Below are 25,781 nucleotides of genomic sequence, written 5' to 3'. Positions count from 1 at the left end.
TGACGCTTTGACGCTTAAACCCGAAACACTTCTTCAGTGTTTCCTTCTCTACCCCCTCCTCTAACCAAAAAAAACAACCGCTGTAAAGATCAAGAGGAAGGCTCGAGGGCCGGCAGAAGTCGAAAGAAGTTGAACCGTGACGTCACAGCCTGCAGGTAAGGGATTGGCTGCTGACTGGTAAGTAGTTTTTTCTTTTATTTTCCCTCAGGTGTTATCGAGCGGGACACAGAGGTTGCTGAATGAGTGCTTGCTGAGAAGGGGAGTGAATAACAAGTAAGCTCTTTCTTTCTTTTTCTTTTTTTATCTAGAGGGGATGGCAGGGAAGGTAGTGCAATGTTGCTCCTGCAGAATGTTTGAGGTGAGGACGGCGTCAGTGTCCCTGCTGATTTCATCTGTGGAAAGTGCACCCATCTCCAGCTCCTCAGAAACCGCGTTATGGAACTGGAGCTGGATGAACTTCGGGTCATTCGGGAGGCAGAGTTTGTCATAGATAGAAGCTTCAGGGGTGTAGTTACTCCGAAGAATAAAGATAGATGGGTGACGGTGAGAGGGGCTGGGAGGAAGCAGTCAGTACAGGGATCCCCTGTGGTCGTTCCCCTTAGTAACAAGTATACCACTTTGGAGACTGTTGGGGAGGAAGCCATGGGATACAGGTCTCTGGCACAGAGTCTGTCCCTGTTGCTCAGAAGGGAAGGGGGGGGGGGAAGAGGAGTAGAGCATTAGTCATTGGCGACTCCATAGTTAGGGGGATAGATAGGAGATTCTGTGGGAACGAGAGAGACTCACGGTTGGTGTGTTGCCTCCCAGGTGCCAGGGTGCGTGATGTCTTGGATTGTGTTTTTTCGTGATCCGAAAGGGGGTTGGGGAGCAGCCCCAAGTCGTGGTCCACATAGGTACCAACGACATAGGTAGGAAATTGGATAGGGATGTAAGGCAGGAATTCAGGGAGCTAGGGTGGAAACGTAGATCTAGGACAAACAGAGTTATTATCTCTGGGTTGTTACCCGTGCCACGTGCTAGCGAGACGAGGAATAGGGAGAGAGAGGAGTTGAACACGTGGCTACAGGGATGGTGCAGGAGGGAGGGTTTCAGATTTCTGGATAATTGGGGCTCATTCTGGGGTCGGTAGGACCTCTACAAACGGGATGGTCTACACCTGGACCACAGGGGTACCAATATCCTGGGGGGGAATGCTCTTCGGGAGGGTTTAAACTAGTTCAGCAGGGGCTTGGGAACCTGAATTGTAGCTCCAGTATACAGGAGGTTGAGAGTAGTGAGGTCATGAGTAAGGTTTCAAAGTTGCAGGAGTGTACCGGCAGCAGGAAGGGGGTTTAAAGTGTGTCTTCTTCAATGCCAGGAGCATCCGGAATAAGGTGGGTGAACTTGCGGCATGGGTTGGTACCTGGGACTTCGATGTTGTGGCCATTTCGGAGACATGGATAGAGCAGGGACAGGAATGGTTGTTGCAGGTGCCGGGGTTTAGATATTTCAGTAAGCTCAGGGAAGGTGGTAAAAGAGGGGAGGGGTGGCATTGTTAGTCAAGGACAGTATTACGGTGGCGGAAAGGACGTTTGATGAGGACTCGTCTACTGAGGTAGCATGGGCTGAGGTTAGAAACAGGAAAGGAGAGGTCACCCTGTTAGGGGTTATCTATAGGCCTCTGAAAAGTTCCAGAGATGCAGAGGCAAGGATTGCAAAGATGATTCTGGATAGGAGCGAAAGCAACAGGGTAGTTGTAATGGGGGACTTTAACTTACCAAATATTGACTGGAAACGCTCTAGTTCGAGTACTTTAGATAGGTCCGTTTTTGTCCAATGTGTGCAGGACGGTTTCCTGACACAGTATGTAGATAGGCCAACAAGAGGCGAGGCCACTTTAGTGATGGAAAGGGATAGGTATATACCGCAGGGCAAGAGTTATATCTAGGGGAAAGGCAATTATGATGCAATGAGGCAAGGCTTAGAATGCATCGGATGGAGAGGAAAACTGCAGGGGATGGGCACAATGGAAATGTTGAGCTTGTTCAAGGAACAGCTACTGCGTGTCCTTGATAAGAATGTACCTGTCAGGCAGGGAGGAAGTGGTCGAGCGAGGGAACCGTGGTTTACTAAAGCAGTCGAAACACTTGTCAAGAGGAAGAAGGAGGCTTATGTAAAGATGAGACATGAAGGCTCAGTTAGGGCGCTCGAGTTACAAGTTAGCTAGGAAGGACCTAAAGAGAGAGCTAAAAAGAGCCAGGAGGGGACATGAGAAGTCTTTGGCAGGTAGGATCAAGGATAACCCTAAAGCGCGCTACAGATATGTCAGGAATAAAAGAATGACTAGGGTAAGAGCAGGGCCAGTCAAGGACAGTAGTGGGAAGTTGTGCTTGGAGTCCAAGGAGCTAGGAGAGGTGCTAAATGAATATTTTTCGTCAGTATTCACACAGGAAAAAGACAATGTTGTCGAGGAGAATACGGAGATTCAGGCTACTGGACTGGAAGGGCTTGGGAGGAGATTGCTGAGCCTTTGGCTTTGATCTTTAAGTCATCTTTGTCTACAGGAATAGTCCAAGAAGACTGGAGGATCGCAAATGTACCCTTGTTCAAGAAGGGGAGTAGAGACAACCCCAGTAACTATAGACCAGTGAGCCTTACTTCTGTTGTGGGAAAAATCTTGGAAAGGTTTATAAGAGATAGGATGTATAATCATCTGGAAAGGAATAATGTGATTAGAGATAGTCAACACGGTTTTGTGATGGGTAGGTCGTGCCTCACAAACCTTATTGAGTTCTTTGAGAAGGTGACCAAACAGATGGATGAGGGTAAAGCAGTTGATGTGGTGTATATGGATTTCAGTAAAGCGTTTGATAAGGTTCCCCAGGGTAGGCTACTGCAGAAAATATGGAGGCATGGGATTCAGGGTGATTTAGCAGTTTGGATCAGAAATTGGCTAGCTGGAAGAAGACAAAGGGTGGTGGTTGGTGGGAAATGTTCAGACTGGAGTCCAGTTACTAGTGGTGTACCACAAGGATCTGTTTTGGGGCTACTGCTGTTTGTCATTTTTATAAATGACCTGGAGGAGGGCGTAGAAGGATAGGTGAGTAAATGTGCAGATGACACTAAAGTCGGTGGAGTTGTGGACAGTGCGGAAGGATGTTACAAGTTACAGAGGGACCTAGATAAGCTGCAGCGCTGGGCTGAGAGGTGGCAAATGGAGTTTAATGCAGAAAAGTGTGAGGTGATTCATTTTGGAAGGAATAACAGGAAGACAGAGTACTGGGCTAATGGCAAGATTCTTGGCAGTGTGGATGAGCAGAGAGATCTCGGTGTCCATGTACATAGATCCCTGAAAATTGCCACCCAGGTTGAGAGGGTTGTTAAGGAGGTGTACGGTGTGTTAGCTTTTATTGGTAGAGGGATTGAGTTTCGGAACCATGAGGTCATGTTGCAGCTGTACAAAACTCTGGTGCGGCCGCATTTGGTGTATTGCGTGCAATTCTGGTCGCCGCATTATAGGAAGGATGTGGAAGCATTGGAAAGGGTGCAGAGGAGATTTACCAGAATGTTGCCTGGTATGGAGGGAAGATCTTATGAGGGAAGGCTGAGGGACTTGAGGCTGTTTTCGTTAGAGAGAAGAAGGTTAAGAGGTGACTTAATTGAGGCATACAAGATGATCAGAGGATTGGATAGGGTGGACAGTGAGAGCCTTTTTCCTCGGATGGTGATGTCTAGCACGAGGGGACATAGCTTTAAATTGAGGGGAGATAGATATAGGACAGATGTCAGGGGTAGTTTCTTTACTCAGAGAGTAGTAAGGGCGTGGAATGCCCTGCCTGCAACAGTAGTGGACTCACCAACACTAAGGTATTCAAATGGTCATTGGATAGACATATGGACGATAAGGGAATAGTGTAGATGAGCTTTAGAGTGGTTTCACAGGTCGGCGCAACATCGAGGGCCGAAGGGCCTGTACTACGCTGTAATGTTCTATGGCCTGATTGGGTGAAGTTAGTTTTTAACATTTATACATGGGATGAGAGTGTCACTGGTTAGGCTCAGCATTTATTGCCCATTCGTAGTAACCCTTCAGAAGGTGGGGGTGAGCTGCCTTCCTGAATCGCTGCAGTCCCAGAGGTGTAGGTACACCCACAGTGCTGTTAGGGAGGGAGATCCAGGATGTTGGCCCAGTGACAGTGAAGGAACGGTGATATATTTCCACGTCAGGATGGTGAGTGACTTGGAGGGGAACCTCCAGGTGGTGGGGTTCCCAGGTATCTGCTGCTCGTCCTTCTAGATGGTAGTGGTCGTGGGTTTGGAAGGTGCTGGCTAAGGAACCTTGGTGAGTTCCTGCAGTTCATCTTGTATATGGTACACACCCTGACATTTGTCTTGAAGACCGCACGTTCTCCGTGTGTGCGTGGGTTTCCTCCGGGTGCTCCGGTTTCCTCCCACAAGTCCCGAAAGACGTGCTGTTAGGTGAATTGGACATTCTGAATTCTCCCTCTGTGACCCGAACAGGCGGCGGAGTGTGGCGACTAGGGGATTTTCACAGGAACTTCATTGCAGTGTCAATGTAAGCCTACTTGTGACACTAATAATGGTTATATGATTATAAAATGGGAAAAGATTAAAGAGGAATAAACACATTTAAAGAGAGATTGGAAACTGTGCTGTTGGCGACCATGTAAGATCGCCTGAAGAGAGCCTACTTGTGACACTAATTGAGATTATTATTATGGAACTTCCGGTGGCGGCGATGAAGGAGTCGGTCGCACATTTGGTGGCTCCCGCTCGGGTCGGAACTTTGAACCTTTTTCCCAGTTTTGTTTGTCGGATCTGAAGTGGGAAATTGATGCTGGATGCAACTGTGACGAGAAATCTTATATCAGTGCATGGAGAGGCGGACGAGGAGTGCTTGCAAAGGAAGAAATAGGCGAACAGAGAAGGCTTGGGCTGAAGCTGCAGCGGGAGACAGCATGGTGGACGACCAGAGTTCTGGCTCGACGACCGAGCGGTCGACGGAGCAGCTGATGCAGTTCATACAGGAGGGCTTCGCCAAGCAGAAACAGGAATGCTTGGACCCGATCAAGGAGTCGATTGCGCGACTGGAACTCAGACTGGATGCTGAGCAGGAGGAGCACCGAGCTGCAGTGGAGTTGGAGGTGGGGATACTGAGAGACCAACAGAAAAGGCTCCAGGAGAAGATGGAGGATCGAGAGAATCGGTCCCGCCGGCAGAAGCTGAGAATCGTGGGTCTCCCGTAGGGATCGGAAGGACCGGACGCTGGGGCACACATAGCGGCTATGTTTGAGAAGCTACTGGGGGAGGGGACGTTCTCCTGGCCCTTGGAGGTGGACAGGGTGCACAGAGCGCTAGCGAGGAAGCCGCCTGTGGGTGACCCCCCCCCCCCCCCAGGAGCAATGGTGGTGAGATTCCACAGGTACCTGGACAAGAAGTGTATATTATGGTGGCCAGGCAGACGCGGAGCTGCAAATGGGAGAACAGTGTCCTCCGTATATATCAGGATCTGAGCACAGACGTGGCATGGGGAAGAGCAGGGTTCAACCAGATAAAATCAACCCTTTTTAAGAAGAAGGTGAAGTTTGGACTACTGTTGCCGGCCCGTCTTTGGGTTACGCACAAAGAGCAACATTTCTACTTCGAGTCGCCCGAGGAAGCGATGGACTTCGCGAGAAGGAAAGGGCTGGTAGCGGACTGAGGTGTTTGGACTGAACTTTGCTGCAGTGCTCATGTTTCTTTCGTAAAAAAAGAGAAGTTGTTGTCATCGGAGGTTACTTGTAATGCCTTTTGTATTGATTTGGGGTCTGCGGACGAGCTGCTTGTGTTAAAATTTGCATTTGCACTGATGGGGGATGGAAGTGTGAATGTTAAGATGTTGGATCTTCTTTTTGATATGTTTTTTTGGGGGGCAATTGGGTTGGGATTGTTTTCGTTTGCATATGTGTCCCCGAGCGGGGTGGGAGGGGGTGAACAATAGGTGGGAAAATGTCTGGCGCCATGGGCGGGGGCCACTAAGCTAGGTGGGCGGGCTAGCTCACGGAAGCAGAGTGGGGGGTGAGCAGATGGTATGCTTGTTAAAGGGGTATATAGTGCTGTTACTGGGGGGGGGGGGGGGGGGGGGGGGGGGGTGGAGAGGAAAGAGGAGAAATGTTCTGCTGACAGGGGAGGAACTTTTGCTGTGGGACAATAGGGAGGTTGGGGACGAAGGCTGCAGGTGCGTGGGGCGCGGGCTGGAGACGGGCTGGAAACTGAACTGACTCCAGTTTAGCTAGGGCTCCTTGATGCCATACTCGGTCAAATGCTGCCTTGATGTCAAGGGCAGTCACTCTCACCTCACACTCTGGAGTTCAGCTCTTTTGTCCATGTTTGAACAAAGGCTGTAATCAGGTCAGGAGCTGAGTTCTGACGAAGAGTCAGATTTGACTCAAAATGTTAACCAAAAACCAACTGCTTGGGCTGTCTATAAATAGAATGAGAAATTATGAATACATTACTGCATTATCACTTGCCTGAACTATGAGTCTGCTGTAGGTTTGCACTTGTGCAGTAAGCTTCTATAACTTTCAGTATCTGTGCATCTTCTTCCAGAGCTGCTGTACCTGTGGGAACCAAGGATGATAAAATGTTTATTGGTTTCTCAAGTTGAGACCTCAAGCATTAAGCTGACAGAGTGTAAACAGCAAAGTTGTGGTTTCAATTCACTGCACAAGGAGAAAGGTTCAGTCACAAATTTAAAATTACACGGTTTAAAAATTGGCAGAGCTTAACACAGCATAGATATAGAATTTACAGTGCAGAACGAGGCCATTCAGCCCATTGAGTCTGCACCGGCCCTTGGAAAGAGCACCCTACCCAAGCCCACAATTCCATCGTATCCCCGTAGACCAAACTAACCTTTTTGGACACTCAGGGCAATTTATCACGTCCAATCCGCCTAACCTGCACATCTTTGGACTGTGGGAGGAAACCGGAGCACCCGGAGGAAACCCACGCACACACGGGGAGAACGTGCAGGCTCTGCACAGACAGTGACCCAGGGCTGGAATTGAACTTGGGTCCCTAGGGCTGTGAAGCAACAGTGCTAACCACTGTGCTACTGTGATGAGAGGCATGGATAGAGTGGATAGCCAGAGACCTTTCCCCAGGGTGGAAATGGCTGTCATGAGGGGACATAACTTTAAGGTGATTGGAGGAAGGTATAGGAGAGATGTCAGAGGTAGGTTCTTTACACAGAGTGGTGGGTGTTGTAGCCACCTAAAATGGCTGATTCCAGATTAGAATGGTCAAACCCCGATCTAAAATGGCAAACGAAAGAGGCTGATGGGAAAATCAGCCAACAGGACTCAAACGGACAGCTGCAGGTAAAACAGGAAGTCGGCCCAGACCGATACCTGCAGCCATCAACATCACAACACCCCAGCCATCTGCATACGAAGCAGCCATCCCCGGGAACAATTGCTACACATTAGCAACATAAAGCCGATCCAGACCTTTCGGCGCCAGCAGGGGCTGACACAAAGGAAGGTAAACGACCACCCCCCGATCAAGGAATCGCCCCATTATTGGAGCATATCGAACCAAGTGATTGGGACCAAGTCCAATCACTTGGAACCAGGCACGAGGTCCGCCCCGAGAGGCGGGAAGCCCTTGGGAACTATAAGAATAGGGGCCAAGTTCAGATCGACCCTTCTCTTCCTGCTCGCAACCTTCGAGACCCTTCGACAAAGAAAACAGCAGCGATCGCTACCCGATAGGCGTTCCTGACTATCGACTTGTACCAGCTTTGAATCCTGCAGGCCCAGACCCAATTCGATAGACCATTCGTTTCCCTGGCCTGGTGGGCCATCTCCAAAGTTAAGTATTGGCCTTTAGTGGTAGGCAGTAGTCTAGAAGTAGGATTATTGTATGAGTATTTATTGCTGTATATAATAAATGATCGTTGATTTAACTTTTACTAAGCGGTGTGCTGCATTATTAATCATTACTTGAGCTTGAACCACGTGGCGGTATCAGAAAGATACCTGGCAACTCGTGAGCAAAGGTGACAGAATTAGAGCGAATAAAACTAAGGCTAATATGAGCAAGTGTGTGGAATGCACTGCCAGCAGAGGTGGTGGAGTCAGAGTCATTAGGGACATTAAAGCGACTCTTAGACAGGCTCATGGACAGCAGTAAATTGTCGGGGTGTAGGTTAGGTTGATCTTAGATCAGGATAAATGGTTGGCACAACATCGTGGGCTGAAGGGCATGTACTGTGCTGTACTGTTCTATGCTCTGTGTCTCCTTATCTGAGGAAGGATGTTCTTGCTATGGAGGGAGCGCAGTGAATGTTTACCAGGCTGATTCCTGGGATGGCGGGACTGTCATATGAGGAGAGACTAAGTCGGTTCGGATTATATTCATTGGAGTTTAGAAGAGTGAGAGGGGATCTCATAGAAACTTATTAAATTCTAACGGGATTAGACAGGGTGGATTCAGAAAGAATGTTCCCGTTGGTGGGGGAGTCCAGAACTAGGGTTCATAGTTTGAGGATAAGGGGTAAACCTTTTAGGACTGAGGTGAGGAAAAACTTCTTCACCCAGAGAGTGGTGAATCTGTTGTGTAATTTCAAAAAGGAATTCGATACAGCTCTTGTAGCTAAAGGGATCAAGGGATATGGGGGAAGGTGGTATCAGGGTATTGAACTTGATGATCAGCCATGACCATAATGAATGAAGGAGCAGGCTCGAAGGGCCGAATGGCCTCCTGCCGCTTCTATTTTAAATGTTCCGCTGTAAAACCAAAGACTATAGAAAACACCTGGACACGGCTTGAAAATAGAGTTCCTGCTGATCTAAACAGTAAAACATTTTTATAACAAATGATCAGAATACTTCCTCACTGAAAAGTTGTTTATTGAGAGATTGGTTATGGGATGTGGGTGTCACTGTCTGAGCCAGCATATATTGTTCAACCCCAATTGCCCCTGGAGATGCTGCAATTTATGTGAAATCAAAAGAGGTTTTTCTGAAAAACCTAGTCAGATACAACCAAAAATGCAACATTTAATATGAACAGCCCCCCACTGCCACAGCCGGTGATTTTATCCCCAGGTGGCTAATTCCCTAAACTAACCACGATGGAAAGGGGGATTGAGATTCAACCATATTATGCAGGTGATATCACTGATGGCAGTAATACTGTCAACATTACACTGGTGACAACAGCAAAACAATCAGGGGAGGCATGGCTTAGAGGTATTGTCACTGGTAATCCAGACACTCTGGGGGATGCACTGGGGACCCGCCAAGGCACAAAGAAATTTGACTTCAATAAAAATCTGTGATTAAAAGTCTAAAGAATGAAACGTCAATTGTCGTAACAATCCATCCGTTTCACTCATGTCCTTTGGGAAGGACATCTAACAGCAATGGCTGATCAGGAGCAATTAGGGATGGGCAATAAATGCCCATGAAAGCATTAAAAAATCAGCTATTGAACAAAATCTGCAACTTGGCAAAACTGCACAGCTGTTGTCACATGTTGTCACTCTCGGGATGTGAGGAACTCACTCGCCATTTTGAACATAGAAAGATCCTGCAAACTCCGCTAAAATGTGATAAAGGCCAAATCTATATCTGTGACATTCTCTGAGGGAGAACAATGGTCAGGACACAAGTAAGACCCTCCTTACTCAACTCTGAAATAATATCATGGAATCTTATGAATCCTTAGTGTCACACCTTATTTCAAAGATAACACCTCCGACAGTGCAGCACTCCCTCAGTACTGACCCTCTGACAGTGCATCACTCCCTCAGTACTGACCTACTGACAGTGCAGCACTCCCTCAGTACCGACCCTCTGACAGTGCAGCACTCCCTCAGTCCTGACCCTCTGACAGTGCAGCACTCCCTCAGTCCTGACCCTCTGACATTGCAGCACTCCCTCAGTACTGACCCTCTGACAGTGCAGCACTCCCTCAGTACTGACCCTCTGACAGTGCAGCACTCCCTCAGTACTGACCCACTGACAGTGCAGCACTCCCTCAGTCCTGACCCTCTGACAGTGCAGCACTCCCTCAGTACCGACCCTCTGACAGTGCAGCACTCCCTCAGTACTGACCCACTGACAGTGCAGCACTCCCTCAGTACTGACCCACTGACAGTGCGGCACTCCCTCAGTACTGACCCTCTGACAGTGCAGCACTCCCTCAGTACTGACCCTCTGACAGTGCAGCGCTCCTTCAGTACTGACCCTCTGACAGTGCGGCACTCCCTCAGTATTAATCATAAAATACAAAGAGTTGCCAATTCACATGATATTTAATCTTCCTGCCTTTTCTGATTCTGAACCTATTCAATTAACAACATGAGCTTCTTTCCACTTTTTTTTAAAGCCATTTACGGGCTGTGGGCATCGCTAGCTAGACCAGTATTTACTGCCCATCCCTAATTGCCCCTTGAGAAGGTGGTGGTGAGCTGCCTTTTTCAACCTGCTAGAGTCCTTGAGGAGTAGGTACACCCACTGTGCTGTTAGGGAGGGAGTTCCAGGATGTTGCCCTAGCGACAGTAAAGGAACGACAATTTATTTCCAAGTCGGGATAGTCAGTGATTTGGAGGGGAAATGGTGGGGTTCCCATGTATCCGAATACAGAACATAGTTTGTTGCTTATTTTGGGATTACTGAATGCATAAATGTTACTGGAGGGATCAACTTACTTTTCCGCAGAATAAACTCGTCCTCTGATGTTTTCCGTTCAGTTTTTCTCTTGGTTAGGAACTTCTTCACTGCTTTGGGGCTTTTACTGGAATCCTGAGCAGCAGGACACCAGCCAGCAGTTGGTCACAATCATTGTGTTGATGAAATAGCAGAAAACAGTTTCTTTAGTCAATTCAGTTTAACAGGAATTCAGAAGCACACATGGCAGAGCTATGCCAGATTGGTTAGTTGCAATGTTGGGAGACCAAAAACGTTTCTCCATCGCAAATGTAATCAGAGGAGTCGTTTTGGTCTCAATTATGGAAGGTGCAGTTTATATGCAAATCCTGCCAATGCCTTAAATGCGTTAAGGTAAGCAGGTGAAGGGAGGTGGTAAGGCAGCAAGGGTACGGTTACATCGCCAACATGCACACAACAACACAAACTAGAAGAAAAGTCAGTCATCTACCCCTTACCTTTAAAATATAAGACATCCTCTACAATGTAACAAATGGGGAAAGAAAGATAAGATGAAAGTGAAAGCAAATAATTGATGATTGATTATATGAAAAGTTCATTCACTATAATAAAAGATTAAAGTATCTATATTAGTGTTAATTACACTATCGGTGCATCATTCAAGTCATTTAGATTAGTCTAAAAGGTTATTACCCATGCAAGTGAATGCAGTAACAGTGTCAGGCACATTTAAGATCATCTCTGTCATAAATAACTATTAATAAACCAGCAGTAACTGTTAACCAGGGATCAATATTTAACACATTCGGAATAAGGGGAATTTGTTATAAACAGATGTCAATTAATTCTGGCTTATTGACAATGTTGATGGGCATAATTCATCCTGATTTACACAGGATCAATTGCAAGTTACCAGGTTACCTTCTATTTAGCTTGCCAAACCTTTATGTTTAAAATACTGCGTCTTGTGCACAGAACACATACCTCCTTACAACCTAATGCAGCTGAAGGCCTTAGTGGAGGTGCAGGTCTCAAGCAGCTGAGAGTCCAAGGCCGAGGGACTTTAGGAGGCACCAGGGGCCCTCGGTTTTGTACCGCCGTACTGTAAGATTGCGGAGGCGAGTAAGCGAGGGACTGATGTGACGGAGTTGCTGGGGGCGGCTTCCCCTCTCCGTGCTGCTGGATAGCAATGAGATTGAAATGAAATTTTATTTTCAGTTATACAGAAATTGTGCGCCAATATATCAATTGTTTGACTGATTTCAGCCGCATCTGGAAATACACGGACAGCTGGAACTCGAGATGTAAACCCTGCCGTGGAGTGATAACAGCACAGGATCCCATTGCGACAGTGCTGGCTCTCTGCTGTACAATTAGTCCCTTTCCCCTGCTCCTTACAAAGCACAGTAAAATTACCCTTTCAAGTATTTATCTAATACCCTTTTTAAAAAAATAAATTTAGAGTACCCAATTCATTTTTTCCAATTAAGGGGCAATTTAGGGCCAATCCACCTACCCTGCACATCTTTGGGTTGTGGGGGCGAACCCCACGCAGACACGGGGAGAATGTGCAAACTCCACACGGACAGTGACCCAGAGCCGGGATCGAATCTGGGACCTCGGCGCTGTGAGGCTGCAGTGCTAACCACTGTGGCGCCGTGAGGCAGCAGTGCTAACCACTGTGGCGCCGTGCTGCCCCTTATCTAACGCCCTTTTGAAAGTTATGACTGAATCTGTTTCCGCCTTCCAGATCATAGCAACTCGTTGTGAAAAAACAAATCTCACTTCATCTTCCCCTCTGGTCCTTTTACCTGGAATCAGTTTCCTTTCAATCTATGGGCTTCAATCTCGCCAACAATTGTGTGTCAAATGTTTTTAAAAAGGCCCACCCAAACAATCAGGAACTATATCTGAAACATTAACCCAGATCTTCTCCTCAAAGATACTGCCCGGCCCGCTGAGCATTTATTTTTTAGACGCTCTTTCACGGAGTCTCGGTGTTACTGGCTACACCAGCCAGAGGCGATTGGACCACCCTCCCCAATCCCCCTTGAGAAGGGCAATTTCCCACTGATCTGTCATTTGGTTTCAAGGGGCAGTTTCAGGGTCTCTCCATCTTTCTTGCCATTGACAGCCAGGGGCTGGATAGATCTCAGTGGAAAGAAACCGGGATCGCCCCCTTGACCTGCTAATCTTCTAATTGTTGCTGACAAGTTTTGGAGAATTATACTGAGTGCACAGCACAGAAAAGGACTTTCAACCTAACTGGTGTTGTTACTCCGTACAATCAGTGTATATCCCTGACCTTCTGTTCTCCTTCTTGTGTTTATCCAGCTCCCTGAATCCCTCTGCTCTTCCCCACAAACAGAGACAAATCTGGGCAGCAACAAATGTCTCTCAATATATTAAAGGTCATGAAATGTCAGTGATGATTATCGCAGCATGTCGGTAAGGGCCAGTTTTCTGCATTGACGAGATGGATTGTGAGATATTCCCTCAGCTTCCACACACCAAAGCATCCCCTTCCCCAGGAGCAACCCACAGTGGCTGCCCCGACATCCAAAACTGCTTTGATATCTGATATTCTGACCACCTTGAAGATGCCCCTTGATCTCAAGTTGCAGGGACAGACAGGATGTGGAGACAGGGTTCTCAGTGATGAAGAAATGTAAGAGATTGCTCACTTCCGATGCTCAACCACTGTGCCAACAGATGCAGAGACGATGGTACCACTGCATTCCCCAAATAGTTTCATATCTGCTCCTCCAATATTTTAAACACCCGGCATTAACAACATCAAATTACAGGAATAAAGCACCTTGACTGCAGGGAAATGTCCCAAGGTGCTTAACGGGAGCAAGAGAGAAGATATTCGGATGGGAATATCATGACTAGGATGGGAATAGAGGGATACAGATGCCGGAAGTGCAGAAGGTTTTAGTTCAGATGGGCAGCATTGTCGGCACAGGCTTGGAGGGCCGGAGGGCCTGTCCCTGTGCTGTACCTTTCTTTGCTCTTTGGCTGACCAAACGTTTGGTCAAATAAAGTCTTCAAGGAAGAGCAGGAGACGGAGACAGAGACGGAGACGGAGCCGGAGCCGGAGCCGAAGCGGGAGCGGGAGCCGGAGCGGGAGCCGGAGCGGGAGGCGGAGCGGGAGGCGGAGCAGGAGGCGGAGAGGGAGGCGGAGAGGGAGGCGGAGAGGGAGGCGGAGAGGGAGGCGGAGAGGGAGGCGGAGAGGGAGGCGGAGAGGGAGGCGGAGAGGGAGGCGGAGAGGGAGGCGGAGAGGGAGGCGGAGAGGGAGGCGGAGAGGGAGGCGGAGAGGGAGGCGGAGAGGGAGGCGGAGAGGGAGGCGGAGAGGGAGGCGGAGAGGGAGGCGGAGAGGGAGGCGGAGAGGGAGGCGGAGAGGGAGGCGGAGAGGGAGGCGGAGAGGGAGGCGGAGAGGGAGGCGGAGAGGGAGGCGGAGAGGGAGGCGGAGAGGGAGGCGGAGAGGGAGGCGGAGAGGGAGGCGGAGAGGGAGTGGGTGCGGGAGCTTGAGAGGGAGCGGGTGCGGGAGCCGGAGAGGGAGCGGGTGCGGGAGCCGGAGAGGGAGCGGGTGCGGGAACCGGAGAGGGAGAGGGAGAGGGATGGGAAGGTGTAGCATGGTTGCACAGTGGATAGCACTGTGGCTTCACTGCCAGGGACCCAGGTTCGATTCCCCGCTGGGTCACTGTCTGTGCGGAGTCTGCACGTTCTCCCCGTGTCTGTGTGGGTTTCCTCCGGGTGTCCGGTTTCCTCCCATAGTCCAAAGACGTGCGGGTTAGGTGGATTGGCCGTGACCAATTGCCCTTAGCGTCCAAAAAGGTTAGGAGGGGTTATTGGGTTACGGGGATAGGGTGGAAGTGAGGGCTTAATGTGGGTCGGTGCAGACTCGATGGGCCGAATGGCCTCCTTCTGCACTGTATGTTCTATGTGTAGGGAGCTAATTCCTGAAACAACCGAAGGCATGCCTGCTAATTTTGTGGGCGGTAAAATTCAGGGATTAACACGAGTTAAACAAGATAAACATGATTCGAGGAGCCTGGAGATCCAGGCGGCAGAAGGCTGGTGATGCTCACCTTTCCAAGCTTTTCAGTTTGGGCACATTATGCTGCACTTGGGGCATTTCACCGTGTTAAAAGCATTAACAAATGTTCTCGCTGACACTCACATCCTGCACAAATCCATCTGACATCATACAGCAAAGATTTGAACATTTGTCTTCACTCAAGCTGAATTCAGCGACCCTACACATTCTCTAAACTGATCCTCATTCTTTATCCCGGTCAGCTCCCTACAACAGGCTGTTTTTGCAGCTGTTTTTGGAGCGAGGGTAAATCCTGGGGTCACACCGATCGATCAGGACCTCAATATCTGCCTCCAACAGGCAATGAAATGTGCAGCTTCTGTTAAACAGGAAAGTCCCATCAATGCTCACAACACCAATATGGTGCCTGGAATAGATTAAATGATTCATCGAGTATATGCCAAACACTTATAAATAATGAGAATGTCACAATTGTCTCAACCAAGCGCAAGGTTAAATCACATTATCATAACGAGTTAACTATCTTTGAAAGTAGCTTAAAAACGGGTCAGCAACAGTAGATTCAACAGTCCATGCATTAGAAAAATGAGCAGATATTGAGCAGATCCTTACTGGCTGTGATATGTTGGACAGTGGTTTTGAGCTTGTAATCCCAGGGACTGTGCCTTTGGTTAATATCAAAAGATTCTCGACCCAGTCTTGTACCTCCTGACTGTTATTACAGGACACCTGAATCCGTTCAATCATGTTTCCTGCATTGTAAAAATGTACAACAGGCTTCAGAAATATGTGCAACAGATTTCAATTACTTTCTGCAATGAAAAGGTTTCATTAGCACTTCATTATTTAAAGAGAACTGATCTGCAAACACTCCAACAATCGACAGGCGCATTGGAACATCAGCAGTCTCATCCATGTAGTACTTTCACATTGTGGGTGAGATTTCCAATCCAGAAATTTGAACACTATTCAGACTGAAACTCCAAGTGCAACGCTAACTGAGTGCCACACTGTCAGAGGGTCAGTACTGAGGGAGTGCCGCACTGTCAGAGGGTCAGTACTGAGGGAGTGCCGCACTGTCAGAGGGGCAGTACTGAGGGAGTGCCGCACTGTCAGAGGGTCAGTACTGAGGGAGTGCCGCACTGTCAGAGGGTCAGTACTGAGGGAGTGCCGCACTGTCAGAGGGTCAGCACTGAGGGAGTGCCGCACTGTCAGAGGGTCAGTACTGAGGGAGTGCCGCACTGTCAGAGGGTCAGTACTGAGGGAGTGCCGCACTGTCAGAGGGTCAGTACTGAGGGAGTGCTGCACTGTCAGACGGTCAGTACTGAGGGAGTGCCGCACTGTCAGAGGGTCAGTACTGAGGGAGTGCTGCACTGTCAGACGGTCAGTACTGAGGGAGTGCCGCACTGTCAGAGGGTCAGTACTGAGGGAGTGCCGCACTGTCAGAGGGTCAGTACTGAGGGAGTGCTGTACTGTCAGAGGGTCAGTACTGAGGGAGTGCCGCACTGTCAGAGGGTCAGTACTGAGGGAGTGCCGCACTGTCAGAGGGTCAGTACTGAGGGAGTGCCGCACTGTCAGAGGGTCAGTACTGAGGGAGTGCCGCACTGTCAGAGGGTCAGTACTGAGGGAGTGCTGCACTGTCAGACGGTCAGTACTGAGGGAGTGCCGCACTGTCAGAGGGTCAGTACTGAGGGAGTGCTGCACTGTCAGACGGTCAGTACTGAGGGAGTGCCGCACTGTCAGAGGGTCAGTACTGAGGGAGTGCCGCACTGTCAGAGGGTCAGTACTGAGGGAGTGCTGTACTGTCAGAGGGTCAGTACTGAGGGAGTGCCGCACTGTCAGAGGGTCAGTACTGAGGGAGTGCCGCACTGTCAGAGGGTCAGTACTGAGGGAGTGCTGCACTGTCAGAGGGTCAGTACTGAGGGAGTGCCGCACTGTCAGAGGGTCAGTACTGAGGGAGTGCTGCACTGTCAGACGGTCAGTACTGAGGGAGTGCCGCACTGTCAGAGGGTCAGTACTGAGGGAGTGCTGCACTGTCAGACGGTCAGTACTGAGGGAGTGCCGCACTGTCACAGAGTCAGTACTGAGGGAGTGCTGCACTGTCAGAGGGTCTGTACTGAGGGAGTGCTGCACTGTCAGAGGGTCAGTACTGAGGGAGGGCTGCACTGTCAGAGGGTCAGTACTGAGGGAGCGCCGCACTGTCAGAGGGCCAGTACTGAGGGAGTGCTGCACTGTCAGACGGTCAGTACTGAGGGAGTGCCGCACTGTCACAGAGTCAGTACTGAGGGAGTGCTGCACTGTCAGAGGGTCAGTACTGAGGGAGGGCTGCACTGTCAGAGGGTCAGTACTGAGGGAGTGCTGCACTGTCAGAGGGTCAGTACTGAGGGAGTGCCGCACTGTCAGAGGGTCAGTACTGAGGGAGTGCCGCACTGTCAGAGGGTCAGTACTGAGGGAGTGCTGCACTGTCAGACGGTCAGTACTGAGGGAGTGCCGCACTGTCAGAGGGTCAGTACTGAGGGAGTGCTGCACTGTCAGACGGTCAGTACTGAGGGAGTGCCGCACTGTCAGAGGGTCAGTACTGAGGGAGTGCCGCACTGTCAGAGGGTCAGTACTGAGGGAGTGCTGTACTGTCAGAGGGTCAGTACTGAGGGAGTGCCGCACTGTCAGAGGGTCAGTACTGAGGGAGTGCCGCACTGTCAGAGGGTCAGTACTGAGGGAGTGCCGCACTGTCAGAGGGTCAGTACTGAGGGAGTGCCGCACTGTCAGAGGGTCAGTACTGAGGGAGTGCTGCACTGTCAGACGGTCAGTACTGAGGGAGTGCCGCACTGTCAGAGGGTCAGTACTGAGGGAGTGCTGCACTGTCAGACGGTCAGTACTGAGGGAGTGCCGCACTGTCAGAGGGTCAGTACTGAGGGAGTGCCGCACTGTCAGAGGGTCAGTACTGAGGGAGTGCTGTACTGTCAGAGGGTCAGTACTGAGGGAGTGCCGCACTGTCAGAGGGTCAGTACTGAGGGAGTGCCGCACTGTCAGAGGGTCAGTACTGAGGGAGTGCCGCACTGTCAGAGGGTCAGTACTGAGGGAGTGCCGCACTGTCAGAGGGTCAGTACTGAGGGAGTGCTGCACTGTCAGACGGTCAGTACTGAGGGAGTGCCGCACTGTCAGAGGGTCAGTACTGAGGGAGTGCTGCACTATCAGACGGTCAGTACTGAGGGAGTGCCGCACTGTCACAGAGTCAGTACTGAGGGAGTGCTGCACTGTCAGAGGGTCTGTACTGAGGGAGTGCTGCACTGTCAGAGGGTCAGTACTGAGGGAGGGCTGCACTGTCAGAGGGTCAGTACTGAGGGAGCGCCGCACTGTCAGAGGGCCAGTACTGAGGGAGTGCTGCACTGTCAGACGGTCAGTACTGAGGGAGTGCCGCACTGTCACAGAGTCAGTACTGAGGGAGTGCTGCACTGTCAGAGGGTCAGTACTGAGGGAGGGCTGCACTGTCAGAGGGTCAGTACTGAGGGAGTGCTGCACTGTCAGAGGGTCAGTACTGAGGGAGTGCCGCACTGTCAGAGGGTCAGTACTGAGGGAGTGCCGCACTGTCAGAGGGTCAGTACTGAGGGAGTGCTGCACTGTCAGACGGTCAGTACTGAGGGAGTGCCGCACTGTCACAGAGTCAGTACTGAGGGAGTGCTGCACTGTCAGAGGGTCAGTACTGAGGGAGGGCTGCACTGTCAGAGGGTCAGTACTGAGGGAGTGCTGCACTGTCAGAGGGTCAGTACTGAGGGAGCGCCGCACTGTCAGAGGGCCAGTACTGAGGGAGTGCTGCACTGTCAGACGGTCAGTACTGAGGGAGTGCCGCACTGTCACAGAGTCAGTACTGAGGGAGTGCTGCACTGTCAGAGGGTCAGTACTGAGGGAGGGCTGCACTGTCAGAGGGTCAGTACTGAGGGAGTGCTGCACTGTCAGAGGGTCAGTACTGAGGGAGCGCCGCACTGTCAGAGGGTCAGTACTGAGGGAGTGCTGCACTGTCAGAGGGTCAGTACTGAGGGAGTGCTGCACTGTCAGAGGGTCAGTACTGAGGGAGCGCCGCACTGTCAGAGGGTCAGTACTGAGGGAGTGCTGCACTGTCAGAGGGTCAGTACTGAGGGAGGGCTGCACTGTCAGAGGGTCAGTACTGAGGGAGTGCTGCACTGTCAGAGGGTCAGTACTGAGGGAGCGCCGCACTGTCAGAGGGTCAGTACTGAGGGAGTGCTGCACTGTCAGAGGGTCAGTACTGAGGGAGTGCCGCACTGTCAGAGGGTCAGTACTGAGGGTTCCACCGCACTGTCAGAGGGTCAGTACTGAGGGAGTGCCGCACTGTCAGAGGGTCAGTACTGAGGGAGGGCTACACTGTCAGAGGGTCAGTACTGAGGGAGCGCCGCACTGTCAGAGGGTCAGTACTGAGGGAGTGCTGCACTGTCAAAGGGTCAGTACTGAGGGGTTGCTGCACAGTCAGAGCGTCAGTACAGAGCGAGTGCTGCACTGTCAGAGGGTCAGTACTGAGGGAGTGCTGCACTGTCAGAGGGTCAGTACTGAGGGAGTGCTGCACTGTCAGACGGTCAGTACTGAGGGAGTGCTGTGCTGTCAGAGGGTCAGTACTGAGGGAGTGCTGCACTGTCAGAGGGTCAGTACAGAGCGAGTGCTGCACTGTCAGAGAGTCAGTACTGAGGGAGTGCTGCACTGTCAGAGAGTCAGTACTGAGGGAATGCTGCACTGTCAGAGGGTCAGTACTGAGGGAGTGCCGCACTGTCAGAGGGTCAGTACTGAGGGAGTGCTGCACTGTCAGAGGGTCAGTACTGAGGGAGTGCTGCACTGTCAGAGGGTCAGTACTGAGGGAGGGCTGCACTGTCAGAGGGTCAGTACTGAGGGAGTGCTGAACTGTCAGAGGGTCAGTACTGAGGGAGTGCTGCACTGTCAAAGGGTCAGTACTGAGGGAGTGCTGCACTGTCAGAGGGTCAGTACTGAGGGAGTGCTGCACTGTCAGAGGGTCAGTACTGAGGGGTTGCTGCACAGTCAGAGCGTCAGTACAGAGCGAGTGCTGCAATGTCAGAGGGTCAGTACTGAGGGAGTGCTGCACTGTCAGAGGGTCAGTACTGAGGGAGTGCTGCACTGTCAGACGGTCAGTACTGAGGGAGTGCTGTGCTGTCAGAGAGTCAGTACTGAGGGAATGCTGCACTGTCAGAGGGTCAGTACTGAGGGAGTGCCGCACTGTCAGAGGGTCAGTACTGAGGGAGCGCTGCACTGTCAGAGGGACAGTACTGAGGGAGTGCTGCACTGTCAGAGAGTCAGTACTGAGGGAGCGCTGCACTGTCAGAGAGTCAGTACTGAGGGAATGCTGCACTGTCAGAGGGTCAGTACTGAGGGAGTGCCGCACTGTCAGAGGGTCAGTACTGAGGGAGCGCTGCACTGTCAGAGGGACAGTACTGAGGGAGTGCTGCACTGTCAGAGGGTCAGTACTGAGGGAGTACAGCACTGTCAGAGGGTCAGTACTGAGGGAGTGCTGCACTGTCAAAGGGTCAGTACTGAAGGAGTGCCGCACTGTCAGAGGGTCAGTACTGAGGGAGTGCTGAACTGTCAGAGGGTCAGTACTGAGGGAGTGCTGGACTGTCAAAGGGTCAGTACTGAGGGAGTGCTGCACTGTCAGAGGGTCAGTACTGAGGGGTTGCTGCACAGTCAGAGCGTCAGTACAGAGCGAGTGCTGCAATGTCAGAGGGTCAGTACTGAGCGAGTGCTGCATTGTCAGAGGGTCAGTACAGAGCGAGTGCTGCAATGTCAGAGGGTCAGTACTAAAGGAGTGCTGCACTGTCAGAGGGTCAGTACTGAGGGAGTGCTGCACTGTCAGATGGTCAGTACTGAGGGAGTGCTGTGCTGTCAGAGGGTCAGTACTGAGGGAGTGCTGCACAGTCAGAGCGTCAGTACAGAGCGAGTGCTGCAATGTCAGAGGGTCAGTACTGAGGGAGTGCTGCACTGTCAAAGGGTCAGTACAGAGCGAGTGCTGCAATGTCAGAGGGTCAGTACTGAGGGAGTGCCGCACTGTCAGAGGGTCAGTACTGAGGGAGTGCTGCACTGTCAGAGGGTCAGTACTGAGGGAGTACAGCACTGTCAGAGGGTCAGTACAGAGGGAGTGCTGCACTGTCAAAGGGTCAGTACTGAGGGAGTGCCGCACTGTCAGAGGGTCAGTACTGAGGGAGTGCTGCACTGTCAGAGGGTCAGTACTGAGAGAGTGCTGCACTGTCAAAGGGTCAGTACTGAGGGAGTGCTGCACTGTCAGAGGGTCAGTACTGAGGGGTTGCTGCACAGTCAGAGCGTCAGTACAGAGCGAGTGCTGCAATGTCAGAGGGTCAGTATTGAGGGAGTGCTGCACTGTCAGACGGTCTGTACTGAGGGAGTGCTGTGCTGTGAGAGGGTCAGTACTGAGGGAGTGCTGCACTGTCAGACGGTCAGTACTGAGGGAGTGCTGTGCTGTCAGAGGGTCAGTACTGAGGGAGTGCTGCACTGTGAGAGGGTCCGTACAGAGGGAGTGCTTCGCTGTCAGACGGTCAGTACTGAGGGAGTGCTGCGCTGTCAGAGGGTCAGGGCTGAGGGAGTGCTGTACTGTAACTCAGTACTGAGGGAGTGCTGCACTGTCAGAGGGTCTGTACTGAGGGGTTGCTGCACTGTCAGAGCGTCAGTACAGAGCGAGTGCTGCAATGTCAGAGGGTCAGTACTGAGGGAGTGCTGCACTGTCAGAGGGTCAGTACTGAGGGAGTGCTGCATGTAAGAGGGTCAGTACTGAGGGAATGCTGCACTGTCACAGAGTCAGTACTGAGGGAGTGTTGCACTGTCAGAGGGTCAGGACTGAGGGAGTGCTGTACTATAACTCAGTACTGAGGGAGTGCTGCACTGCCAGAGGGTCTGTACTGAAGGGTTGCTGCACTGTCAGAGCGTCAGTACAGAGCGAGTGCTGCAGTGTCAGAGGGTCAGTACTGAGGGAGTGCTGCACTGTCAGAGGGTCAGTACTGAGGGAGTGCCGCACTGTCGGAGTGTCAGTACTGAGGGAGTGCTGCACTGTCAGAGGGTCAGTACTGAGGGAGTGCTACACTGTCAGAGGGTCAGTACTGAGGGAGTGCTGCATGTAAGAGGGTCAGTACTGAGGGAGTGCTGCATGTAAGAGGGTCAGTACTGAGGGAGTGTTGCACTGTCAGAGGGTCAGGACTGAGGGAGTGCTGAACTGTAACTCAGTACTGAGGGAGTGCCGCACTGTCAGAGGGTCTGTACTGAGGGGTTGCTGCACTGTCAGAGCATCAGTACAGAGCGTGTGCTGCAATGTCAGAGGGTCAGTACAGAGGGAGTGCGCACTGTCAGAGGGTCAGTACTGAGGGAGTGCTGCACTGTCAGAGGGTCAGTACTGAGGGAGTGCTGCACTGATAAAGGGTTGGTACTGAGGGAGTGCTGCACTGTCAGAGGGTCAGTCCTGAGGGAGTGCTGTACTGTCAGAGGGTCAGTACTGACGGAGTATTGCACTGTCAGGGGGTCATTACTGAGGGAGTGCTGCACTGTCAGAGGGTCAGTACTGAGGGAGTGCTGCACTGATAAAGGGTTAGTACTGAGGGAGTGCCACACTGCCAGAGGGTCAGACCTGAGTGAGTGCTGCACTGTCAGAGGGTTCTGCACTGAGGGAGTGCTGCACTGTCAGAGGGTCAGTACTGAGGGAGTGCTGCACTGTCAGAGGGTCAGTACTGAGGGAGTGCCGCACTGTCAGAGGGTCAGTACTGAGGGAGTGCCGCACTGTCAGAGGGTCAGTACTGAGGGAGTGCCGCACTGTCAGAGGGTCAGTACTGAGGGAGTGCTACACTGTCAGAGGGTCAGTACTGAGGGAGTGCTGCATGTAAGAGGGTCAGTACTGAGGGAGTGCTGCATGTAAGAGGGTCAGTACTGAGGGAGTGTTGCACTGTCAGAGGGTCAGGACTGAGGGAGTGCTGAACTGTAACTCAGTACTGAGGGAGTGCCGCACTGTCAGAGGGTCTGTACTGAGGGGTTGCTGCACTGTCAGAGCATCAGTACAGAGCGTGTGCTGCAATGTCAGAGGGTCAGTACAGAGGGAGTGCGCACTGTCAGAGGGTCAGTACTGAGGGAGTGCTGCACTGTCAGGGGGTCATTATTGAGGGAGTACTGCACTGTCAGGGGGTCATTATTGAGGGAGTGCTGCACTGTCAGAGGGTCAGTACTGAGGGATTGCTGCACTGTCAGAGGGTCAGTACTGAGGGAGTGTAATGTTGTTTTGGCCAACACCAAAAAATAAACCATTTATCTCATTTCATAGGGCAGTAAGTCGGTGCAGTGGTTAGCACTGCTTCCTCACGGTGCCGTGGTCCCAGGTTCGATCCCGCCCCAGGTCACTGTTCTTTGGAGTTTGCACATTCTCCCCTGACTGCGTGGGTCTCACCCCCACGACCCAAAGGTGTGCAGGTTAGGTGGATTGGCCACGCTAAATTGTCCCTTAATTGGAAAAAAAAATTGGGTGCGCTAAATTTATTTTAAAAATTAAAAATTAAATAAATAAATTTTAAAAACTCATCTCATTACTGGCTGTGACATACTTCTGTTTATTGAATACAAACCTGTGATTTCAAAGGTATGATGGAAACTGTCGCTCTCGTCGAGTTTTGTTATAGCCATTCCTGTCAGTGGCAACTTTCCCTGCAACAGAAAAAAAAGTATTAGAAGCCCGCAGGGGACCAAGTTTTCCAATTTCTGAACCCTAATTTAGGCACATGAAATCTATTCAAAAATGTAACAACAGGATAGCATGTGAAGAAACTGTTATTTTATCATTTTTCTGGAGCCGATGGTGGTTTTGTGTAAAGCAGGATTGTGGAGTGGGCGTGTGAGACTAATTTAATTAAGCTGGGGACTGAGGACAAGGTTGAGGAAATCAAAGGGGCTAGGTGTGAAAGGCAGGCATTTGAATATGGTAGAGTTGGATGTTGTTCAGGTGAACACATCTCCTAATGAAATCTCGGTCTATGTTAAGTGAGGATTTGGATATTTACCTGAGTTTCAAAGGCAGGTAAGAAGGAGTTTACAACTTAGAAAAGGTCATAAATAAATAAGGAAAATTATTCTATTTCATTTTACCCGAAGGTGGTGGCTATAATGAGTACACTAAAGATTTTTATATCCTGAGAAAGGTAAATTGCAAAAATGGAAGAGGATCTGTGTCTGCGTGGGTTTCCTCCGGTTGCTCCGGTTTCCTCCCACAAGTCACGAAAGACGCGCTGTTAGGTGAATTGGACATTCCGAATTCTCCCTCTGTGTATCCGAACAGGCGCGGAATGTGGTGACTAGGGTATTTTCACAGTAACTTCATTGCAGGGTTACTGTAAGCCTACTTATGACACTAATAAAGATTATTATATGAGTTTAAAATGGGAAAAGATTAAAGAGGAATAAACACATTTAAAACGAGATTGGAAGCTCTGCTGTTGGTGGCCATGTAAGATCTCCTGAAGAGAGTTCTCTGTGTTGGGGCAGAACTGCGAAGTAAAGACGTGAGGAGCTTTCAGCCACCCGAAGGGTGTCTGGATATCGGAGAAAACAGGGTTTGGGTTGAAGTCCTGAATTTAGACAATCGAGTGGAAGAAAGAAAAGTCGAATGAAGTGCATACCCTACAGCAACATGGGTTGTGTCTTTTGGTAATGTTACTGTTTTTTTTATAGTTTAAATATCTGTAAGGAACTTGAGTGAAACCAAGAAAGAACCTTTTGGGGAAATGTTAGTGTTAGATTACTTTTAACTGTGTAAATGTAATCTTATGTGGTTGAGTTTTCTTTTCTTCTGATAATAAATGTTTTTGTTTAACAATTGAAATCTCCAAAGGGGTTAACGGAATATGTGACTCTTGACTTCAGGACAAGCATTACTCATGGTCAAATACAAAAAGAAAACAGTTGTGATAGCTTGTCAAGTTTCCCTTTTGGGGATTTGGTCACTTGGCATTTACCACCAACTGGATCATAACAAATGAGAGCCCAGTTCTGTGATCTCACAACACCAATCGATTTCACTTTTCTCACCTGGTAAATAAAGCCACTCATCCGTGGGCTCGCAGACAACATGAGCAGGACGGCAGGGAACAGCATGAAGTACCTTTCATCCTTTTCCTAAAATTCAATTACAACAATAACCATTAGTTTGGTAGATTAGCAAATCTCTCGTCATTTAATCTGGATCTCAACATTACGCAATGGGGACCAATCTTTTATTTTGCAATCAAACAAAATAGGAGAAGGGACAGACTGGATGGTTAAACCATTCCTGAAGGGAAATATTTGGTAAACATTTCCAAGAGCATTTAATGAGCCGAGAACAGAGGATTCCAAAAGCTACTCTTGCCTTTTACTATACCGATCAAAAGCGCTCGAGTGAGAAAGAATAAATCCCTCAGAAGAAAAATAAATAAGGTCAAGTTCACCATTTGCTGGGTTTAAGCACATCACAACAACAGAATGGTTTCTCTGACCTGGACATGCTAGTGGATGTATTGTGTTTGTGAAATTGGACACAGGACCAAGCGGGACCCATGGCTGATCAGTATGTTAACTCCAGCTACCCATCTCAACTCAATATCCATCGCCACTCCTGTCGAACAGTAATCTATCGATCCCAGGTTTAACATTAATAAAAGGGCCCAGAGTCTGATGCATTTTGTGGGAGAGTGTTCCACATTTAGAATCAGAGAGAATATTGGGTTTGATCGTATGTCCCCTTGTCCTAGATTCCTAGACCAGCAGAAACCGCTTCTGTCCATTTGCCCCGTCAGACTCGATGTACAAATTCCCGCTGTAATAAGATGGCTATTAAAATTTCAACTACAGGATGACCTTTACTTTTAGGCAGAACAAACAATCTCTTGTAAAAACTGGTCACTAACAGTGATGCTGCTGAAAGCAAACCAGCTTCCGGTGACGATATTGGGATTACTCACTGAAGGGTTTGGGCCGCAAGGTTGCTCTCGAATTGGGTGGAGTTTCAAAAAAATGTTTTTTCT

At 50.1% G+C, this 25,781-nt stretch overlaps 1 protein-coding gene across 3 annotated transcripts in view; it reads right to left on the bottom strand.

Moving 5' to 3' along the window:
• Positions 1-6,429: 6,429 nt before the first annotated feature.
• arhgef6 (Rac/Cdc42 guanine nucleotide exchange factor (GEF) 6) overlaps positions 6,430-25,781 on the bottom strand; it is a 250,702-nt gene continuing 231,350 nt past the window's right edge. Inside the window, exons 12-18 of one of the 3 annotated variants that reach the window (XM_072505979.1) lie at positions 24,808-24,894; positions 23,352-23,430; positions 15,337-15,476; positions 11,646-11,840; positions 11,159-11,179; positions 10,703-10,796; positions 6,430-6,602 (exon numbers count right to left, since the gene is read on the bottom strand). In XM_072505979.1, the coding sequence (XP_072362080.1) occupies positions 6,505-6,602; positions 10,703-10,796; positions 11,159-11,179; positions 11,646-11,840; positions 15,337-15,476; positions 23,352-23,430; positions 24,808-24,894 (714 nt within the window). In that variant the 3' untranslated portion in view covers positions 6,430-6,504. The remainder of the gene's footprint in view (positions 6,603-10,702; positions 10,797-11,158; positions 11,180-11,645; positions 11,841-15,336; positions 15,477-23,351; positions 23,431-24,807; positions 24,895-25,781) is intronic. The other 2 variants (XM_072505977.1, XM_072505978.1) reach the window with 2 other exon arrangements.

This window comes from Scyliorhinus torazame, chromosome 5 (assembly GCF_047496885.1).
Source record: "Scyliorhinus torazame isolate Kashiwa2021f chromosome 5, sScyTor2.1, whole genome shotgun sequence".
In the NCBI taxonomy this organism is placed as follows: Eukaryota; Metazoa; Chordata; class Chondrichthyes; order Carcharhiniformes; family Scyliorhinidae; genus Scyliorhinus; species Scyliorhinus torazame.
Note: the sequence above shows the minus strand (reverse complement) of the source record. Positions and strands in the feature narration are given on the sequence as shown.